The 13,984-nt window shown below is 31.6% G+C and overlaps 1 protein-coding gene across 1 annotated transcript in view; it reads left to right on the top strand.

The window, feature by feature from the left end:
* LOC129221601 (uncharacterized) overlaps window positions 1-10,538 on the top strand; it is a 122,176-nt gene extending 111,638 nt beyond the window's left edge. Inside the window, exons 13-16 of the mRNA XM_054856120.1 lie at window positions 92-214; window positions 3,359-3,393; window positions 3,596-3,688; window positions 7,863-10,538. Of these exons, the coding sequence (XP_054712095.1) occupies window positions 92-214; window positions 3,359-3,393; window positions 3,596-3,688; window positions 7,863-10,199 (2,588 nt within the window). The 3' untranslated portion in view covers window positions 10,200-10,538. The remainder of the gene's footprint in view (window positions 1-91; window positions 215-3,358; window positions 3,394-3,595; window positions 3,689-7,862) is intronic.
* The last annotated feature ends 3,446 nt before the right edge of the window (window positions 10,539-13,984 follow it).

Genomic DNA, 13,984 nt, shown 5'->3' with positions numbered 1-13,984 from the left:
ATAATGATTAGCACTTATGAAATCAAAGATGAGTTTTATTCTTTTCTGTTTTGGTTATATATTTAGCTCCTATTTTTTTTTATTTTTTTAGATTCTGCAATTGAAAAAAGTACAACGAAGCGACAGCTTTCGGCTCCAGAATACCTTGAAAAGCGGAAACAGGAACGCAGAAAATCGGAATTGAATTTGGACCGCACCTTAAAATTGAAGAAAGGTAAACTTGAATTATTGATCAAAATTGCTTTCATTTTTCATATTGTCCTTAGCTATATTTTGTGTTAGCAGGACTAGTAGTTCAAGGTTTTAACAGATCAGGGAAAAGTCAGGGAACTTTATTAATGAGGGAAAAGTCAGGGAAATATCAGGGGATTTCGAAAAAATAACAAAAAATCAGGGAAAATTGATTTTATGAAGAAAAAAAATTTTTTTTATTTTGCACTACAAAATTAAGTACCTTAATTCTCTACGCCTTTACCGCCATTTATCTGTTAAAAAAAAAAAAAAAATTAAAATTAATGAGGTGAGATTATACGCTGCCGGATCTTTTTTCCTCAACGTCAAAGTATTGCATCTTACCTATTAACCACAGGATGAACTTCCTACGATTGCTTCTGTGTTTGTAAAGTTGTTTATTTTACCTAGGTTGAAGTTTGCTTTCACGCTTTCAATACTACGTAAAATAAACAACCCTACTGGCTAAGAGGAAACCGTCATTAATGCCTTAACTCCTTTGCCTTTATTCCATTGTCTCGAAGTAATAAGCGTATTTTAATCAAGATTTCAAGAAGAAATCTTTGTTTTTTGATTTAATACTGATAAAAGCTTAAAAGTTATTACTTCTTCGCATTTTTAATGTAATAGCTAAAATTGAACTTTGAATAAAAAAACTTTGTTTTTTTGCCGTTATTCTGTTTACTGTCACCACAGATTAGAAAGGTTTTCTTTTTTTCAGGCTTAAATGATTCTTTTATTTTAAAACCAACTTGTATTCTTTTATGTATTTTGAAATTAACCAATTGCTTTCTTTTCCCTTGCATTTTAAAGCTGTTTGTTACAAAAGCAACCTAAGATTTTTTTCGATACATACTGAAATTATTTGAAAAAGAGTTAACTTGTGCACTTAAGTAAATATCTTTATTTTTTTATTGTTAAAATGCTGTAATCATTCATTAAAACCTGTGTTCTTGATTAGAGAAAAGCTCCCTATGAATGTATGTCAAAAGGTTTCATCTGTTTTGCATAAATATGTCAATTAGTGATATAAGAATAACTACATTACTTTTATTATTTCACTATTACTTGTTTTTCTTGCAACAATTATTATACTGATTGAAAATTTAGTTCAAAATAATTTCAATTATTTTTTAGTTCTATCATAAATACACATATGTTTTTAAGAGTGATTTTAATAGTTTCTTAAAATTCTTATGCTAAGTGGTTACTAGAATTAAAGTATTTTTTTTTTTAATTTTATATAACTTTCCATATAGAAAAATTTAATATACTATTTTGTAGAGTTTTTTTCCAAAAAAAGATTGACTTGATATGTTTTTTTAAATATTTTATTAAAAAAACAGCATCTTTTTAAAATTATATCTTTAGTTCAACAACTTTACACAACTTAAAACGTTTAAAGTACTGCATTTTATACAAACATACAATGGATTTCAAGTAGAGCAAAGAAAGGAAACCATTATCATTGGTAATGTAAATCAGGGAAATTTGATGAACCTAATCAGGGAAAAGTAGCGCATTCGCGCCCTCTGAACGGCGGATCAAACCGAATATAAATAGATGGCTGTAGCGAGGGGTATATGATTATCAGTGATTATATGCTAGAGTAAATGTTAACTGAATCTTTACTATGCCTCTTCGACAAAAGAAAGCGAAATTTGAGCAAATTTCGGAGTTTGAACGAGGTAGAATCGTCGGCCTCCGTGAAGCAGGATTGTCTTATTGTGCAGTTGCCGCTCGTGTGCAGCGTAACAGCAGCACAATCATGCATGTTTGGAAGCAGTGGACGAACGAGGGTCGGACAGCTCGGAAATCTGGGAGTGGACTCGGAAATGCGACGTCAGCTCGCGATGACAGACACCTAGTGCGTTTTGCCTAGTGTGAACCCTGCTAAAATTCCTGATTTTTTTTATAAATTGCCCTGAAATGTCCAACTAATCTCCTTAAGTTCCTGAAGTTTCAAGCAAGCTTTTGTTATTTTCAGTAATAATTCGTGGCTTTCTGGGTTTTCTTTTTTCTTTTTCATTTTTGCTGTGATCTAATCCTGTCCCGACAGAAATAGTCACGATAAAAGTGACAACATGTTTGTTGTTGAGACAGAGATGGTCTCGAAGTTAAGTGCTTTTGCCTAATTTTGCGTGTTCATCTCCTGTCATATTCATTTTTAAATTTTGTCTTTAACCACAGTTTTTGTTTTCTGGTTTGGTTTTCTCTTGTTCTATTTTTCATTCTATTTACAGCGTAAAGTCCGTCATTTAAGGTGTCAGGAGGAGGCAGTGGCCTTCCTCCCCATATACAGGGGCTGATAAAAACTATAATATCTTAGCCACCAGGAAACATATTCCTAGAAAACACAAATTGAGTGAAGCATAGCTTCTAAAATTCTTGTTCTGAAAAAAAGTCTCTCAGGTATTTTTATTAGTTGCTTGGGTGACCTAGCTCCCAGACTTTGTTAAACCCCGCCTGTGTGGGTGTTTTTTTTTTTGCAATACGCATTGAGTGTGTTGGAATTGTCCTGTTTAAAACAGGACAAAACAGTTTTGCTTGAATTCTTATCCTGAAATTCTTAAATTTGCACTTTGACCCCTTTGTGTTAGCTGCAAGAAACAGTTGAAGTTCTCAGAAACATTTGATGTTTTTTCTTCTGATTGATATTCATTTATTTGGGCTTAATTAGCTGTGTGAAAAAGAAATATTAGTAATGTTATAAAACTTTCTGTGTGGGGAAGAAGTCAATTCCTGAATTGTGTCATTAAATTATAAAAAAAAAAGTATCTTTTTGAAAAGAAATATGAAAAAGAGTTATATAAAGTCTTTATCTGTGCCGATTTAATTTCATGCTATTGGTTTCTTTTTTTTGGGTGAACCATTCATGATTTCTAGTAAATTCTTAACAGTCATTTGATAAATTTCTAAAATTCTGGAATTGTTTTGAGCTGAACCAACTTAGGCAATAGAATGAATCATTTATAATTCAATATTTATATGTGCCTAAAAAGTCTAGTGTTATTTAATTTTTGTGGTTATTAAACTGTTAGTATTTTTAAAGGTAATCTGTATATTCTCCATGTTGTTGTTACATTTTCTAAATGTTAATGATTAAGGATAAATTTGTTACTTTTAGGTTCTAAGAAGAATGAAAATTCATCAAATAAAAATGTAAGTTTTTTGTTGATTTATTAATCATATGGTACCATTTTTTGATTAATTTTCATGTTAATCCTGTTAATATAATATATACATATACTGAAAATGGATCAAGTTAAATGAGTCATTCCTGAGTGATATTTTTAGTGATATATAAAATGATTTTTCTCCCATAAAATTCAGTAGATATAATTCGTAATTTGATATTTTTTAGAACTTTCCAAATGGAAGAAGAAAAAGTGCTCACTCTGAAAGCCATGAGAGTTGGAATGGCCATGACAAATCAGAATCCTGGACAAAAAGCCAGGTTAGTATAAAGATAAAAGGTCTCACTCGAATAGTCATTAAATTAGTTATAGTGCTTGAAAAAAACCTATAAATCCTTTAAACTTCTGAACTTTCATTAAATCTATGGATCTAAATGCTCTGAAAATTGTCAATTAGAGCAAGGATTCTCAATCTCTAGGAAACTTTGACCAGTCCTGAGATTTTTGCATTTCCACTATAAAAGTTTTCCCCTAGTCAAAAAAAAAAAAAATAATTTAAAATAATATTCCAGTGAGCACCGGGTAATTGAATCATCCACTCTAACCTGTTGGGGACCATGATCACAAATACACGATCACAAAAAAAAAAAAAGCTGGAATATTTTTCTAACAGCCCTTGTATTAGTTTATGTAATTTCAGATCTATTTTTTGTGTTTGTCCTTAGGCTGCAAATTTATTAAATTTACACGCTAAGATAGTTTGTGTTGAATGCATAGTTGACTCATTGGAGTTAAAGTACTCGAAATTAAATAGTTTTAAATCAGGGTTGGCCGGATTGGACCCAATTGGGTTGGACCCAATGGGTTTTTTTGAAAAAACCCATTTAAAAAAACCCATTATTTAGCCCACTTTTGGGTTTTTTAAAATTTTCTGAGAACTGTTTTTTAAAAAATAATTAATTTAAATGCTTTCACGATTTAAACTTCTTTTTTATTTCTTCTTCACAATATGCAATGGACATAAAAAATGAATTTTGAACTTTAATAGTATTTCTCAACTCTTAAGGGCATTAAAAAATGCTTCAAAGATTTTAAATAAATATATTTAACATTTTCCTTCAACTGGTCAATAAGGAACTCAAATTATCTTGACTAAGTCCTGTCACGTCAGATTTTCTTGGTATTTGCAGATTGTACAAAGGATACTACTTTAGCTAAAAGGCTCTCATGTGAATTATTTTCTGCAAACCAACACGTCACAAAACTCGAATAAACAAGGTATATTTTTTAGAAATTAACAGGTTTTACAAATGGTCGGACAGAAAACGGAATAGGATGTACAGTATTTTCATTATCTTACGAAAAAGTTTAATATTTCTTACTCTGTACACAGAAATAGAAAAACAGGCAACATAAAATTCAAAGAAATGTCTTGATTAAGCTGGAATTCAGTAAAAAGGGATTTAAACTATTTGAGGTTCTACAGTAGTTTTGCATAACAAAATGAAATACAATAAAGTAAAATACAAAAAAAAAAAAAATGTCGAAATTAAAAACGAACAAATAAACAATAGATTTTATCACTCAAGAAGTAACTTTGCCTTAACTGTTGGTAATCATGCAAACTAAAAAAATCTGAAACTTCACCATTCTTGAATTTTGCCGTTTTTTATACCTTTCTTCAGAAAACACTGAATTTTCCAGCTTTTTTTATCAAGACAATTTATGTGCTTTGTCCATATACTTATGCTACAATATGCTATGAGTACCCCACCTTTCCCCTAAAAAAAGACAAAAAAACCCACATTTCTTTTAAAAAAACCCAGCTTTAGTTGGGTTTTTTTGGGTTTTATTTAAAAAAACCCAAAAAACCCTGGGTCCATGGGCTTTTTTAAAAAAACCCGGGTTTTTGCCAACCCTGTTTTAAATGCACCGTGCAAACTTGTAAAATAACTTGTATTTAATTTAGTTCAATTTTATCATTTGTTCCACAAACATGATATCTTTCATGATTAAAAACATTTTATGCGAATTTGGTATCACACAAAAGCTGGCTCCTGTTTTAGCATTGTTCATTTGGGAAAAAATTGTCTCATCGGGAGCAGAAAGACATTCTGAGCTATGATTTTTTGTTATTCTTATAGAAAATATTTAAATGTTCACTGAAACAGTTTCTGTATTGGCTTGTCATATAAACCTTGCAATACTTTCTTCATTCAAAAATACTTGCTTCTGTTGTAATCAACTGCAGTTGAACTTCCACATATCAAAAAAAAAATTCGACTTCCAACTAATTTCTATGTTATTACATAGAAAAATTGTTTCTATTGTCGAAAAAAATCTCTTTGTATAGAAATTTTTACAGACATTCGGAGATATTTTCCACTTTAGACTGTTTGCCTCATGAAAAATAAAGGTTAGGGGGTCAAATGAAGTTCATTAAAGGTCGCAATATGAAACTTACTAAGAATCTGGGGTTGAGGGGTGTGTAGAAAAAGATCATTGTTCAGTTCTGGAGTTCTTTCATTCCCTCAAGTTTATTTTAAATCTTGGTTGCAACTAGTAATACAGTAAAATCAGTTTCAAGCTGGCCTTTTTGTCTGTTGATTATCATTCCTATTCTCGTTAGCTTTAGTGAAAATAAATGTTGCGGAAAAAGTTGAATTTCACAGTGTTTGCGCTCAACTATCCGTAACATGGGTCCCAGGGACCCATTAATGAAATAGATTTGGGTCCTTTGGTGGAAAAAATGAGTCCCTTAAATTTTAAACAGAAAATCTTAGTGTGTAAATGAATAATATAAAAATATTTATATTTGGGGGGGGGGGGAGGCATGAAATAAAATAAATTGGTTATTTTTGCCCTAATTTTTTTGTGATTTTATCATTGTAAAATTATTTTCAAATAATACACTTGCAAGACTCAGTTATGTGAGAAACTATTTGGTCAGTTACAATGAGATTAACTCAAAATTTACTTTAAAAATGGGTTTTACCATAAAATATAAAACAAGTGCCTCTGATTGATCATGCAAAAAGCACTCCCTTAACTTTTGTTTTCCTGGAAATTTTTCTTAGTGAAAAAAGCAAACAGACCCCCCCCCCCCCCTTCCCAATTATCATTGGCAATTACATAATAATAATAATAAATCGCAAGCGAATGAACCCAACGCAAAAATCGCGATCGCAAAAACGAAACATTTTCTCATATGAGTGTGAAAATTGCTCATTTGCAATCTTAAATCAGTATATTTGACTTTATTTTGACTTGTTCAAAATATCTGTTTTGATTTTTGTTGTATTTTGAAAATGGCGCGATCGATTAATACCCGACTTTTGCAAGTCCAAATAAAAATAACCCATCAGAAAGAGATGAATTATTAGAAAAAGAACAAGGTTCAAGTGCTTTTGTATAAAATTCAAGTATTCATAAGCAATTTAACAAGAAAAATGTAAAGTTCCGAACTCTTTGTTTTTAGCGCGATATGGAAAATGTTCGCCATTTTTTTCTCCCCTCTTTTTATTGGGGATGCAAAATGATGATTTTCAAAAGTAATTCTGGTTACATGAATGCCAAATTGCAATATTTTTACTGTACAATTGTCTTGTATTAATCCTGAAGATTGCATTGAAAACCTCTCTCATTTTTAGTCTTCATTTCTGTTTTTAGGAATTTCCTCAAGATAAAAGTTGAGGGAAAGCTTATTCTTGGAATACAGCACAATGGGCTATTTGTGAACTTGCTCCCTGAGCTCTGCCCAGGAGGTCACTGTAAGCTCCAGTCTTATCACTAAAATTCCATTGACTGGTCCACAATTGGGGTGTGTTTGAATAGCTGATAAACAGATAGGGTCATTTTAGTCCCTTTCTGTTGATTCTCCTGGTCATTTTGAAGCTTAAAAGCATTTACTAAATAGATCTTTAGCATTTTCTCCCATTTTTTTTCTGGTTCTTATCTTTTGGGTTTTCTGGGTCCCTGGGACCCCGATTTTTCGCGGAAGTTGCGTCCCTTTCCCGCGAATTTGCGTAAAAAACCCGCTATAGCGCGTAAACGCGAACCCTGATTTCTGAAAATGAAGATATTTGAAGTCGGAAAAATGTCATTTCAGGTAAATTTAGTAATTGGAAAGCCATAATCAAAGTATTGAAAATTACAGAAAACTTTCACTGAAAAACATGTAACTGCAACACAGTAGGTTTTTTAGAAACTATGAAGTGCTCAGTAAATGTTCCATATTAATTCATTTTAACTTTCATTTAATCCAATTCTCATATTAATTAGAAACTGAGTTTCATACGCGAAAATTTGCTTTAATGTTTTAGGAACTATTAATGATAAACTAGGATCGCTCCTATCCACCAAATCTTTTTCCGGAAATTTACTACTTTGATATATGGAGGACCAACTATTTTCTGTTTATGCAATTTGATTTCAAAAGGGAAAAAGTATTATGTAGCTTTAGTGTGTCCATCAATATTTTTTCTCTCCTTTCAGGATGATATGTGTCATGGTAAAAAATGGCTGCTTGGGCGCCTGGGCAACAAGGATCAGAGTACTGGATCGAGTAATTCTTTTAGTCGAAGCTCAAAGATCCGGCACAGTCTTCCAGAACCTTCTTTGTCCAGAACCAACAGTAAAGAACGGAGAACAAGATCATCTTGGCGAACTTGGAATAGCGTCCCAGAAGAGACAACTGATACTGAAAATGAAGAATTAGACTCAAAACGGATCGGGAATTTCAGAAATAGATCATATTCCGAAGTGTCAGAAGAGGCATTTGATAATGAATGTGGTGAATATGTGACTTTCTTTTATGCTCATTCTTATGCCACCCGAGACATGCATAACGGAGATGGAGAACAAAGGCTGGCAGGAGAGTTGACTAGCGATCAAGAAAAAACTCTATCTGATGTGGAGGAAAAGTCTGGTGAGAGTAAATTAGTTGAAAGTGATAGTAAAAATTCCACTGAGCTTATTAGTTCCAAGACGGAAAGACAAAAGGACCAGGACTCTGAAAGTGGCAGCTCAGTCAGTTCTTGGAAACAGAATTCTGCTATTCGCCGTGTCCAGTCGTTTACAGGAATGGCTAAAGCAAGGATGTCATCCTTGCAGCATAATATTTCGTTTCGGTACCATTCCTCAAGTAGCGATGCTAAGATGAAAGCAAAAAGAGCGACCACCCCTCTCACTGCAGCATCCATTTTGCCTTCAGACACTAAAGAAATAAGCCCTACTGCTCCAGCTACGTGGTTGAAACAGCAAGAAGAACACTTAGCAGAGGGTGCTAAGAAGAGTGGGTCCCTGCCGAGGAGTTTTCAACTTGTTCCTGATGGCAATACAGATGAATCCCCCCAACTGAATTTAGTGGTTGTCTCCGACAACAATCCACGACGAATGAGATTGCGTTTAGATGGACCGAGGTCTGTGCACTGTGAACCTCGGCCTTTCACGATTGCATCTGATAAGCCTTCCCAAGCTGACTTTGTGGACGATTTAGATTATGTTGTTCTTGATTATTCTCATTTCAATAATTCTAATTACAACTTTCAAATGCACAAAGATAGTTATGAACTAGACACTACTACTGGATGTACAAATACTCCTGCTGTTAGCATGGAGAATGTTCATTCTATTCATCCAGAACTAAAAATATATCACCAAGCTGCTTCGAAATATGCTACTTTGAAACATATGTTTTCAAATATGGGTTCGAAAATTGCTGGTTTAAAAGCAACGTTAGTCAGTCCTTCAGCTCATGATTCTCTAAATTCAGAGCATTCTCCTTGCTTGAAAAGTCCGTCATCCGACTCTGAACAGTCTAAAAATGAATTCAACAGATCCAACAGTCATTCAAGTATTAAAAGTGAAAATGAACTTAGCCCAAAACTTTTTACCGCAAAACTTTCGCATTCTGTAGCAAAAGCATATTCCTCCGTAATGAGGCATAAGAAAAAGCATGAATTAAAAATTACCGATAGAACAGCAGATACAAAAAATGAAAAAATATCTATTGGAACGTATAAATCGGAAAGTTCTTTAATTGGTGCCAGAATGGCTCAGCCTTTAGAATCAGAATATAGTGTGCCAAAATACATATTGCCTCCAAAAATGTTAAAAGACCTGAGACCAGATAGTTTATTTTCAGAATGCTCGAATGCAACGTCATCTAGTGATGGAGATAAAAATGGAGTTATAGAATCATCGTATGGATCTCAATTTTCTAAGCATGACGAAGACGACACAGTGTCTGAAGCGAGTGACACTTCTGCCGATAGCTATTATGAAAGAACGTTTGATGCAATCGAAAATGCATTGGCACAAGATATCTTCAGAGATTCAGCAATATATAGTGATCCTGAAGATGCAGATTTTTCTGCAGTGGAAATACCAAGACATATCCAAGATACAAATGAATTGAATGTTTTAAAAAATGGGGATGATCCTTACCACGCTCAAAATGGTAGCTCTGACATTTCACCTTCTTCTCCCAAAATTATGTGTGCACGGAGGGTCAATCAAGCAATATTGGACAGATTACGAATTCTCGAAGAAAATGTTAAGTTTCACAATGAAGAAGTACCATCTGTTATCAGCAATTCCAAGCCAGTTGTACAGAAAAGACTCGACTTAGACAAATGGGGTAATTTAGTATTAAATAAAGATATTGAAGAAAGTGAAACAAGCTCTGAACATTCAGCTTCAACAGTCAACACAGTGATGGAGTCTGGGCATAAATATTCAAAAACGAGCTGTAACAGTCGAAATCCTCCCCGAGTTAAGGGCTGGGTCAAACATGTCGTTGATAAACTTCAGGGGGAAGGTAGCGTTTAAGCCATCCACACTAAAATCATACTGCCAAGAACAGTCGTGCCTTGGACCTGTGCATTTTGGAGTGCCAAAATAAAAATGATGCATTTAAATGTGCTAAATCTAATTGTGATAATTTGTCAGTATATCAGGATATGATGACAGTGAATTTGTTCCTCATTTCTCAAATTGAAACAGCTTCCAGTTTTATTATTATTTTTTTTATGAAACATAATCAAGATGCTTCTTTTTTACATAATTCAAAGTGCCCTTTTTTGTATCATCAAAAACACCTTTTGTAATATAACCAGAAAGGAAAAATACAAATCTTTTTGATTCTTCCTTAAATGTGCAGTTTTCTTCTAGTGTAAGCTAAAAATTAATGTCAGAAATTTCTTGGTTTGGCTTCTAAAAATAAAAAGTTGTCGGCTATTCTAAACTTTATTTTTCTTGTTGTAGGGAAAAAAAATTGCAGTTTTCTTATCAAATAGACAAGTTTATTATTGCTTATGAAACTTAATCCAGATGCTTGCTTTTTACATAGTTTGAAGTGCTTTTTTGTATCATCAAAAACACTTTTTGCATTATTATAAAAGAGGAAAAAGGCAAATTAAATGTATGGGGTAGCTGCAAAAACGTTGAAAGTCCAGTCAGAGAATCAAGTGAAATTTATAGAGTTGTAAAACAATTTCTGAAAGGAGTAAATTAAAAAATATCTTTTTTTAAATTTTGTTTAGTTACAAATATAAGCTTAGTTAAAATTAACATATGTGTTATATAATGAATGAATAAAACACAAAGCAAAGATTTCATCAAATTGTATTTGAATTGTTTTGTCGGCGAACCATGCAAATTTTTTGGATGTCCTTTATTTTCATGCATGATTTTTAAAGACAAATGAATTTTTTGTCTTTATTTTTAATTTTAATTTTTTTTCCTGATTTGACTTTTGAAAGTTGTCTCTTGTTCAATATCTTGGAGGGAAATTGCAATTTTACTTATTAAATAGAGTTGAAATTCAAATTCCAACTTAAATGTTTTGGATGTATTACAAAAAGTGTAATGCAATGGATTTTCTGCTCATAATTTTGTTTTTTACCAGTAATAATTTTCCATATTGTAAAAGAGCATTTGTTTGGTGATTTTTGATACTCCAATATTAAACACCCTTAAATCTCCATTTTTGAAAAATTATGTGTAATATATATATACAGTTTTCTGATAATTTTGTAATCTTCATTCACCTTTGTATGTCATTTGTAAGAAATATACATCGCAGTCAGCTTAATGGTTAGCCCTTTTTACAATTTTTCTGAAATACATTTTGGCATTCATCTTGGATTGTACATTGTAGCTTTAGATTCTGGTATTTTATACTAAAATAAAAGTTCTAGTCATAGCTTTTGTATAATATTTATACTTGTAGTTAATTCTGAGATATGGTGCAGTCTTTGAGGTAATCCTAAATTATAACCGGTTGTGTACGGATTTTTTAAAATTATCTCTTTTTGAAAATTTTTGGAAAAATATTTGTTACGGCAGCTTTTGATGTTATACTCTTTGCTTTAACGAAGAGGAATTTTTGGTTGTTAATATTTAATTTAAAGGTCTTTGTATATCTTTTTTGATACATTTCTTTTTACTACACTAAAGGAAATATTTCCCATCAGATTGAACTAGCTATATTGTAATTTGTAAAGTTAACATGTCTGTGATAGTGAAAATAATTCTAGGCTGTTGCTGTTGTTAATGCTAGTTATGAAAGACTGTTGTCTTCATTATACTTGTTATTTGCACGTTTTAATATTCTTGTGTGTTCATTTCCTTATTATGCATTTCACTACTGAAATTGTGTTATTGTTTTCGCATGAATTACTGTTTATTCTCTTTACATTTTCTGAAATAAGAATATACTTATGTGCAATTTTTTTATGATCTAATTGTTTTTCTTAATGGGGTTGTTTCCGTCAGTCAGAAGTATTACTTTTTGTCACTGAAATTTATAGAATAAGTACATAAAATAACATGGAACCAGAAAAAACTTATTTTCCCAACAGTTATTTTTTGTTTAATTTTTTTAAATGTCCAATTTTAAAAATAAGGCGTGGTCTTTATGGCATCCAAAGGGATGTACTTTGGCATGCTATTTCTTTGTCGAGCCAAACTTACGCTTTGCTGTCAACCGTGTTGCCAGGTTATGATAATATGCGCTCTGCATTAATGGCAATTCATTACATGTGATGTCATGTGCATAAGCGTGAAAAGGGAACTTCATTTTGTGCACCAATTAAAATAATTGTCAAAAATGTTAAACTTTGTCGAATTATTTTTAAAAATGTTTAAATCCTATGTTTTTAAGCATGCTTTTTCAGAAAAAATTACTTTTAAAATTTTGGAAACAACCCTATGGAACTTTTTATTTCAAAAACTAGTAAAGCGACAAACACTGAAATTTCAAAAAAGCATTTTACCTTTGTATTAAAAATTTTCTATCCAGATTACAATGTTTTTAAGAGATACATATTTAGGTATATTTTTTTCAATAAACAATGTTTTAATCATCATTGAATAATTTATTAGAGTGATATAGATGTTTTCCTAAAATTAGCAATTTTGTCCCTTGACTGGTTTTTGAAACAAGTGATTCAATTGTGAATATGTTATTAATTGTAAAAAAAATATGAAAGATGATTCCTCTAAAACAAATGTAAATCTGTTTATTCACCCATCTGAAAAATAATGATCTTACACAATATTATTTTATGTTCTCCAATCAAATTTTTCGTTTCACTGAGATTAAAATTTTTAGATCATCTTAATGTTGTTAAAAGTTTTGAAAAATAAATAACCCCATTTTTTGGACTGAAAGTGCATGTTGTTTTTTGTTTTTTTTTTTTTAATACATAGGCGACAAATAATCATTTAATATTTAATGGAAAGGCTATTAGAATTAATCATATTGTTGCATCAACATCGTCTAAAAAGTTAGGCAATTTTAATAACAGTCTAACAATTTTTATATTTAGTATCTATAATATGTCAGTATCATTATTTATGTAGAAATACAATCGATCAGCTTTACTGACATCAAGTAGATGTGCCTTTGGATGGAAATAGAATGGCTTTTCATTCAGCAGCTAAATTTTTGTGTTCATGTTTTGGTACTCTCCAAAGCACCTATGAAATAGTTTTTTTTTTTTTGAAATGCTACATTCTTTTGCTACATATTATCAACTCCGACTCTTAAGCATAATGATTGATTTTTTACTTCAATTGTAATAATTTCTTTTATGCTGCCTGATTCTAAAACTGTTACTAAACCCTTCTGCGCTTATGCTTGAAGGGGGAAAAAAGTTATTTTTATTTTTAATCCACAGTAATAAAATGCATAAAAACCAATATTGTCTGATATCTGTTGTGAGATAGTTGCCTATCTGTTTCTCTCTGTTATATAGGTTCATCAAAGGCTTTACTTTATTTTGAATTATGACCCATTATTAAAATACCTATAGTTGGATCAAAGCTAACCTGGCAGTATGCCCCAACTATAGTCAACTCCCTGAAATTTGCACAGGATTTCAAATAAAACTAAACTTACTTATGAAAAATCTAAACTCATCATAGCATTAATTTTAACTGTCAAAATGATTGAATTTTCATTTAAAAAAATCATTTTGTGGTTTGTCACTATAAATATAACTTGAATTTATAACTATTGAAATTATTACTATGCTTTGCCATAATTACGTCAGAGCTTTTCTCTTATGTTTACTTTTTTCTTATTCTAGTTTCTAGTCTGGTTCTAGACA

This window comes from Uloborus diversus, chromosome 4 (assembly GCF_026930045.1).
Source record: "Uloborus diversus isolate 005 chromosome 4, Udiv.v.3.1, whole genome shotgun sequence".
Classification (NCBI taxonomy): domain Eukaryota; kingdom Metazoa; phylum Arthropoda; class Arachnida; order Araneae; family Uloboridae; genus Uloborus; species Uloborus diversus.
The sequence above is the reverse complement of the archived record's forward strand: the minus strand, read 5'-3'. Positions and strand labels throughout refer to the sequence as shown.